The sequence below is a fragment of the Taurulus bubalis genome (assembly GCF_910589615.1).
Source record: "Taurulus bubalis genome assembly, chromosome: 15".
Taxonomy (NCBI): domain Eukaryota; kingdom Metazoa; phylum Chordata; class Actinopteri; order Perciformes; family Cottidae; genus Taurulus; species Taurulus bubalis.
In genome coordinates this window covers 6,497,221-6,506,345 of record NC_136603.1, presented here as the reverse complement: position 1 = coordinate 6,506,345, position 9,125 = coordinate 6,497,221, and the positions used below count along the sequence as shown (strand labels likewise).

General features: G+C 44.2%; 1 protein-coding gene across 1 annotated transcript in view; it reads right to left on the bottom strand.

Annotated features, from left to right (window-relative positions):
- Window positions 1-965: 965 nt before the first annotated feature.
- The window catches only part of ptpn4a (protein tyrosine phosphatase non-receptor type 4a), a gene marked incomplete at its 5' end in the record, with an annotated part of 33,917 nt that continues 25,757 nt past the window's right edge, over window positions 966-9,125 (bottom strand). The window contains 10 exons of the mRNA XM_079230853.1: window positions 966-1,869; window positions 1,974-2,109; window positions 2,205-2,353; window positions 3,808-3,936; window positions 4,477-4,623; window positions 5,645-5,706; window positions 6,338-6,428; window positions 6,823-6,989; window positions 8,181-8,337; window positions 8,970-9,026. Coding sequence (XP_079086979.1) covers window positions 1,471-1,869; window positions 1,974-2,109; window positions 2,205-2,353; window positions 3,808-3,936; window positions 4,477-4,623; window positions 5,645-5,706; window positions 6,338-6,428; window positions 6,823-6,989; window positions 8,181-8,337; window positions 8,970-9,026 — 1,494 coding nt within the window. The 3' untranslated portion in view covers window positions 966-1,470. The remainder of the gene's footprint in view (window positions 1,870-1,973; window positions 2,110-2,204; window positions 2,354-3,807; window positions 3,937-4,476; window positions 4,624-5,644; window positions 5,707-6,337; window positions 6,429-6,822; window positions 6,990-8,180; window positions 8,338-8,969; window positions 9,027-9,125) is intronic.

The following is a 9,125-nucleotide window of genomic DNA, read 5'->3' as shown; positions in this document are numbered from 1 at the left end:
GCTCCAGTGACCTCTGGTCCTCACTGAAGCTCAGTCAAAAATAAGCATTCAATGAGGACATTTCCTTGGGAAAAACCAATAACTAGTCTTACTGAGTTTACGACCACGGGAGAGATCCAGGTCTGCTCCCGCTTATGATATTTAAATGTCTATGTATAAGAAAAGGAGGTCAGTGGAGGAAGCTTTTGAAGTCACACTAAAGGTTGAGATCAGTTCACTGTTGAAGCAATTCTAAAAAGCCAAATACTGATTGCGAGAGCAGCTTTCAAGAACTAATTCAGGATACTGGTGCCATTAATTGATCGATACCAGTGAGGATTTGTTGTCGGTGTCTGGCTCAAGGACACTTCAGCAGGGACCCGGCAGGGTTTGATTTAAACATCAACTTGACTGCGTCTGATTTGGAATAAAGAAATGAACTGACCTCAGCCTTGTTTCTTAGCTAGATTGTAACTCGGTCTACCGGGGCCTCTCTTTGTGACACCGGAGAATTTGTTCCGAATAGTCGATCCGATGGTGAAAGTTGGACTCTTCCCATCGTTATGTCTTTCAGAGGGAGGTCTGACTGTTGAAAGAGAGGCGCCCAGCAAACACCGAGGATTGTAAACCGGTTACCTTCTTCACCACGCCAAAAAAAAAAACGATGGCCGCTTCAGAGCTCAAAAACACAGCACAAAGCAGGATGAAGAGTCCAACTCGCCACAGCATCGAACAAGAGGTGAGACACAAAGTGCTTTCAGCTGTCAGTCTGTGCTGTCAGAAACTTAGACGAGAAAGCTGAGAAAGATAAAAAACCAAGTACAATAAATTAAAATCAGTTCTTTTTTTTTTCTCCACGAAAAAGCAAAAGAAATAAAGAAGTAGTTAGAAGAGGAATCGCACTACTTTATACTACCTAGGATTTAATCAGGAAAGCATGAAGCTCTAGATTCATACACACAAACATACAAGTTTTTTTTTTTTGTTCAGTGGACAGGGTTTGACACAAACTAAAAACACAATAAATACTCTTTCTGAGGAACAAAAGATAAGGTATATATCTTTATCAGCTAAAAGGACACTAAAAAAAGGCAGGTCCGTCTGGCAGACTCGCTCAGAAGGGGACAGGGCGACCCTTCGGGGAAATGAAACAACTTTCCATCCACGAGCAGCCCCTCCCCTCCGTACTTATGGCACTACAGCAATTCCCCATCCACATTTTATTCTCTCGTACGTTTAACTTTTCATTCTTTCCATTCGCTTTTCATGACTTTTTTTTCTTTGCCCCTGAACATACAATATCCACTAATGGTACCTATTCAACACAGCTGGGTTTCTTTTTTTATTCTAGCTTGTCCATGACTGTCACGTATGTTCGTTTGTGTGTCTTTTTTTTCCGTTTTTGTCAGCATAAAGTGCAACAGTGCTTTTTGTTCTCTCCTCCGGCCCACCTGGCCTCTTCCTGACCACATGACGAGCAAAGGTCAAAAGTCACGGGTTAGCAGGGTCAGGGTTCACGCTGGTCTCGCTGATGGCGCTCGCAGCACTTGCGGCGCTTGCGATGCTTGCGGCGCTTGCGACGCTTGGCTCCTCCACTTCCTCCTCATATTCCTCCTCCTCCTCCCCCTCTTCTGTCACTTCCCCCACATCAAGCACCTCCACCTCTTCGTCGTCATCGTCCTCTTCATCCAGACCTCCCTCCAGCAGCTCCACCACAGACGCCTCCCCCTCGTCCAGCGCCGCCGTCTCGGCCGCTTCTCCCCCCTTCTGCTGCTCCTCCCTCTCCTCCTCCACGTTCTCTCTCAGCTGGTAGACGACGGTCATGAACGGTTTGACCAGGCCCTCCTCGAAGACCTTCAGGATGGCCTCGCACACAAATCGGTACTGGCTCTAAAGGAGCGAGAGAGCAAGCGAGAGAGAAGAGAGAGAGATTGTGGCTGATGGCTTACAGAGGATGAGAGCAGCTAGACAGACAAGGGGATGCGTCTACATACAGGTGTTTGTATCATCATGGCCCTCTGGTCTCTCATGGTCCTGACGATATCTAGCGGATACACTGGCTGACCACACTCCATTAGACACAACGCCGTCTCCATGGTGATCAGAACCCCTGTCCGACCAATCCCAGCACTGCAAATAACACAGACCAGAGAGAATCGCAGTGGAAATGAGTTGACTTTGCCATGGAACCACACACACACGGGTTAATGGGTCCCCCTCTGTACCTGCAGTGCACCACCATCGGCTGGTCCTGTCCGGCGCGTTTGGTCCGAACCAGAGACACGAAGTCCAGGAAGTCAGTGGAGTCGTCCGGCACGCCGTGGTCCGGCCACGCCAGGTACTGAATCTGGGTGAGCTCTCTCTGCTGCTCACTCTGAACACACACACACACACACACACACACACACACACACACACACACACACACACACACACACACACACACACACACACACACACACACACACACACACACACAGATAGAGAGCGATGGAGGGAAAAGAAGAAGACAAATTACTTCACACCATCTTTTCAATGTGCTGCCTTGCAGAAATGTTTCTTTATTATTGGAAACATGACCCAAGCGTTCAAAGTAATAAATGATTCTCAGATATCACTCATCCGCAGAACAGGTTATTTGATGTTTTTCACGTGGGCGACCTCCTAGCATGTTTCATTGAGCTCTGAGTCTCTGGGGAAGACCCACAGCCCCCAGTGTGTGTAGTGATGGCCTTTAAACGCGTTATGAAACGTGTGAATAACAAACGCTGGTTTTATTTCCTCTCCTCCACTGGACCGCTTGGTGATTCATGTTGTTCTTTTCCCATCTTATCAATTGCCAGATATTGAAGACAATATTTACTATTGCTTCACTGCAAAATGTAAATCTTTATGTTGCTGCAATAAATCAACGATGAATAAATATAGGTCACACTTTTGTTCCTTCAAAAAGGGAAAGAAATGTGCACTTAGTGAACAGAACAAAAAGAGTGAGATGAAGACATTCACACACAGAAGCGACAGCCGATAACTACTGACCGCCGTTTCACGTGCGACTCGGAGCCCCCGTGTTCCTCTTTTGGACTGCCTCGCTTCATCGCCATGGTAACACATCTATCTCCATAGCAACAATCACAGGCAGAGGAGAATGCTAATTGCCTCCTACAGCGATTTATCCCTCAAAAGGTCACGATGCACGGCGGGCTCCACACATAACTAATCAGGAGTAATAATAAATTACGTGGCACGGTAACATTTAAGGAAGACTTTGAGCACCAAAAGGCTGCAATGTGAAAATAAGACAAACTTACATTCTCCGTTTCTGTTTTTTTTTTTTTAACTACCGCCGTCCCACTCTCTCTGTTCCTCTCTCTCTCTCTCTATTTCGGCAGCGATGTGACTGACTTGGGCGGTTGGGTTGGCATGGTAACCAGATCCCGATACGTGGCCCGCATGCAGCAGCGGGAGACGGAAAAAGAACAGCCCACACTGGTCACCATGGCAACACACCTCCTCAGGGATCCTCAGCAGGCTCATCCTCGCCGAGACTCCCTTGTTCCTCCGATTTGGTCCTCATTGTTCTTTCCTGTTTGGCACTTCTTTCTCTTTTGTGCGTGCGTGTGTGTGTGTGTGTGTGTGCGTGCGTGTGCGTGCGTTCCTGACTTAGGTTACGTCGATGACACATTTCAGACCAGGTAATTTGGACTAAAGCTGATTTCTGGGTCAGTGGTTCGGGTCAGGGATACAGGTACTCTCCAGGAAATTAATATAAGTCCATGCGATGACCCTAAAACTGACCTAAAAGTAAACGTGTGTGTGTGTGGCTACCTGAGTGTGTGTGAGAGTCATCTCCCGGACCAGGAAGGCAGTGTTGCCTTCTTCATTGTGGCACGTTACTGTAAAGTCTCCGTAGGTGGCGCTGCTGTCTGGATTGGGCCAGTACTGGTGACACTTCACCTGTGAACACAGACACAAGTATTCTGTTTACAACTGAGCAGTTAGTATACTGAACATGTCACTGCTGTTATTCTCAGCTTTGGGGTCAGAGGTCATGCTCTGCGACAGAAGAGACTCCACTAAGAAAGCCATCTTCACTATTATATAATATATATAGTCTTACTCTGCATATCTGTTCGATACATCTGGAATCATTAAAAACCTGCAATGGTATGAATGGATCTATTTTTCACTAATTTTACTTACTTTGTGTTTTGAATGAATAATGTTCAAATTAACAAAAGACACACTTTTCACAAAAGCAGTGTGTTGTAAAAGATGAAATATTTTTGACAGAAGAATAAAGACCATAAAGATGCCATCTGCACGTGCATTTCATTATCCAACAGCTACAAATGGGGAACTTTTTATCAGGCTCGCAAAATTCAAAGCAATAACACGTGGACAGTAAAGGTTTTTCTTTTTAATGGTTTCCCCGACAACATGCAGCAGACCATGTGTGCTTTCCAGTCCTGGTCTTTGAAGAACGCCTCTACGTACCCGTCCTCTCTCGACCTGCGTAGTCAACATGACCACCATAGAAGAGCCCTGCTCCCAAGTCATTTGCCAGAAGTCGGGGCAGGTGTTGGGCAGGGGGCCCTGGCATGCTATGTAGCGGTTTATAAGACTCGAGGCTGGAATCTCCATCTGCAGAGAGAGAGAGAGACCCACAGACATGGAGATTCAGAGATATTCGGTTGCAAGGATTTCACTTTACAGTTTTTAAGCAGTGCAGAGAGCTAAATGTTCTCAGGTTGCTCAAAAAAAAGGTAGAACCAAAAATGTAATCAAGACATGCTCTTCAATACTTTAACGTGAGTCACTTACAAGGTCAGACTGTGTGACATTGTAGTGACACTAAAACTGTAATTGAATGCCATCCCATAATGCCAGAAATCAAGCAGCACATGTTTCAATAAACGGATAGATATAAAATAAGCGTGTCTTGTTCTGACTTCTAAAGAGCACTGTCGTACATTTCTCATAATATTTGTAATTTCTTGTTGACATAAAAAAAAGATTGTTCTCTGCTTAAAGGATGAATGTCCAAACAGAAATAGAAATGAAATGAGAACAACAACAGAAGGTCTGGCACTGTCAGATTGGTGCCAGATAGTATGTGTTGCATCCAATAAATGATGACATGGATGAGAAAATGTATTCGTGGACGTAAAGCGTTGATGAGACAAGTGAGAAGTGGGGGCTCACAATGATCATTAATTAAGCCATAGAGAAAAACAATCATTCAACTGAAACACACGTTTAAAAAAATCTTTCTTTGATGGTAAATGTGAGAAAAGTTTGCTTCTCCCGTATCATTACAGTTTGCTGTGCTTTTGCATCTGTGAAGGTCGTACCGTGTTCAATACAGTCATTACAGGACGTTTACGGACAAAGACCCAAGAGTGACTTCCAAAAATGCATCACCTAAAGATAAATCTGAAAGGGGCTTAAATCAATAACATCCATGAGCTGCTGATAGCTTAAATGGCTGACTTGAAAAAAAAAGCGTGGAAAACATGAACCCACAATGTTATTGGCTCGTAAAGCTCATGTGGTTAATTCATTCACCAGTACCACCAACACGTGTTTTGATGGTTAGCCAGACAGACCACCCACCACGTCTCACAGAGATATTGATGGAGAGATAAAAGAGAAACAAACTCACATTGATGTAATTTGCATTGATGTAGTCATCTGTGCTTTTCAGAATGACCCGCGTGGCATCATCTGCAGACGGGGAGAAGGACAATAAAGGGGAGTAAGACTACAGACAAACAATTGACAAACGTTGAAAGAACATATTTTCTAGGAGGGAAAAACATGGAAGAGAGAGAGAGCGAGATAGAGAGCAAGAGAGAAAGAGCGAGAGAGCGAGAGAGCAAGCGAGAGAGTGAGAGCAAAAGAGAGAGCGAGAGAGCGAGAGAGAGAGAGAGCAAGACAGAGAGCAAGAGAGAGAGAGAGCAAGAGAAAGCGAGAGAGAGCGAGCAAGAGAGAGAGCGGGAGAGAGCAAGAGAGAGCAAGAGAAAGCGAGAGAGACAGCAAGAGAGAGAGAGCAATAGAGAGCGAGAGCAAAAGAGAGCAAGAGAGAGAGCGAGAGAGAGAGCGGGAGAGAGCAAGAGAAAGCGAGAGACAGCGAGAGAGAGAGAGAGAGAGAGAGCAAGCAATAGAGAGCGAGAGCAAAAGAGAGCAAAAGAGAGCAAGAGAGAGAGCAAGAGAGAGAGAGAGAACAAGAGAAAGCGAGAGAGAGCAAGAGAGAGAGAGAGAGCAAGAGAGCGAGCGAGCATCAGGAAAGGAACAATGTCAGTTCATATTTAAACACACAAGCCAACAGAAATAGACGGCCGTGTGCATCACGTACAGGGAGAGATGTCTCTGTAGCGATTTTTGGAAACGTTCTGAGGTAATTTGGCACACAGCATGGTCATCCCGGGCCTCTTCCTGTACAGTTGCTGTAACAAAAGGAACACAAATTCATATTAAAAAGTTGTAACCCTCCAAATATTTGTTTGCAACGTTCGTACACAAACTTCTATGACCATTAAAATGTATGAAAATACTTTACAAGCACATGTGTTTGTGTGCATGAGCGACTTGCGTACAACATATTTGGGTTCATTTATGTGTGTGTGTTTGCATCTAACGTTCCTCTCCAGTAAAAGCACGACGCAGAGCTTAAACAGGAAGCTGTTAAGTGGTTATGATAAAAGACAGAATGTTACGGGAATGTGAAGGAGGAAAGAAATGTGTGACAAATGCTTGTAACCATTTTACAAGTTGTCTCTGTAAGCACGTGTATGCACAGTATCCATATATGTGAGTTTATTATTTATACTTTCTCCGTACATCAAACTGAGCGAGTATGGCTCCGCTGCTCAGGCCTTCCTTCAGAATGACCATGGAGTCCCTCAAAGCATGCTGGTCTAGCTGGGTGGGGTCCTGAGGGGACTTCTCAGGGATATACTGAAAATCTGGCTCCGAGTCCACCTTCTCCTCCACCACGTCATAGATGGCTGAACGGGACAGAGAAGACACATGTCACAGTTTATAGACGCACAGCTGTTTATCGAGGTTGAGGCCCGGAGGAGTCGATTCATAAATACATAATGAAGAAAGAAAGCATGCGAGATAAAGACTTCAAGCCGCAACCAAAACACTGAACGATAGGAATATATAGTTCATCTATCTGCAAATATCTATATGCCTACATTTAAGAAACAGCAAAAAAATTATAATGTGAATTGACAGGCATTTAATACTTTGATGCAATCTTATATCTACCCTCATGTAGGAGAGGATAGAATCCATAAAACCCTCTTTGACCCAGTTAAAATACCAAGAATTGCCATCATCTTGAAAAGCTCCCCTGCTGCTTCACTGATGCCGATTAAAGGGAAATGATTTGCCATGTTTCTGCACTGTGAATATATATATATATATATATATATATATATATATATATATATATATGACTGTGGTGTAACTTCACACATCTCTAAAAGAGTGAGATTGAGCGGTCCAGAAAAGACCAGAAGAAGAATCAAGGCTGGTGACCAGATGTAGACGTTAATCCTTGAGAGGCGGCTGCAGCTGTTATACTTTTCCTGGTTTACAAAGTGGCGATTCATGCATCACTACATTAAAATGTAGTGATGTGTAGTTGCACCACATGTTCAGATTAGCGTTTACTAAATGTTCACACCCAGTAACTGCCAGATGTACACTGCCATTGGAAAGTTTTAAGTCTCCCCCAACATAAGCTAGATAGGGTCCAGTCAGCTGGCTGGATAACGCATCCAACAGTCATAAAAACTGTGGGGATTTAAACTAAATGGAAGTTTGAATCATTTAATTATTATTCTTTCGGGGGCAAAAACACTTTCACAAGTAAATAATACATTTGGTGTCTAAATTATTATTGTTGAAAAAACATCAATTTAACTTCTGATTCAAAACTTGTGATGTAGTTGGCGGCCATAAATATCAGTTATATGCTAGTTATGTTACAGCTTGTGATGCTCCAATGACTTCCTGTTTACACTGTTGATTGCTTTGATTGGACAGCGCTAGAGATGTTTCCTAGCAACGATTAACCCGAGGTCTTTAGGAGCGACAATGTCAGTCAGAGTTCACCAAAGTTAAACTCTATGCAACGCTAAGATGCAAAAATGACACAGTAGCTCCAACCAATGGGGACAACTCACCATTTGGTCTGACCAATAGGATGAGCTCTCCAGAATGGCTCTCACAGCTGGCTTTGATGAACATGACCACCTGGTCGTGGGTGTGGTCAGAGATGTCCCGCCCGTTAATTAAGACCACCTGGTCGCCCTCGTTAAGGCGAGGCACACACAGGTCGGCCTGAAGGGGGGACAAAGAGGGCAAAGGAGGAGAAGAAGAAAAGAAGAATGGATGATGAGAATGCTGAGATAGCATCATGAGTAGTGTAGTGACTGGTTTAGTTGGATCAAATTGGACTAATAGAGGAGAAACGGTCTTAAAATATGAGAACGCTATAGTCGTGAGTGAGTGCTTTTCAACGCCAAAAAGGCAGATGACCACAGGTTGCCCCTTATTTTAAAAATGCACTGTTGTGTTCCCTGAAAAAGGAATAATTAACAGCCTCTCGTCTACGAGACCGGTCTCTGGAGAGCTGCAGCCGAGGAACGCCCCGACGCGGCTGCAATCAGACTCTATGCTCCAGTAAGCTCTCAGCGCGGTCTCTGATTGGCCAGTTGTGGAGCTCATCAACTTTGAAGACTTGGGGACAAATTTTCGATTTGCCATCAATTTTCTAAATCCACACAGTTGTTTTCTCGCCTCACACAATTTCAGAAGTTAATTAAGTGATGCAATGGCACACAAAAATTGTAAAACAATTGCATTGTGGGATACAACAAGCAAGGCAGACTGGTCTGAGGATCTTTTCACGAATCAGTTTGACATTTTTGGACTAATACCACACTGTTCCTATAGTATGCCTGTTGACTTACTGATGTTCCAGGAGCCACTCGAGACACAATGATGGGCATCTTCTGGTCAGCTCCTCCCTGGACACACAGACAGACACACACAAGTTAGCTGCGAGAAACCTTTGAGAGTTAACAGTTTAAGCCAGGTTTATGGAATTGGTCACAATAATGGTGATG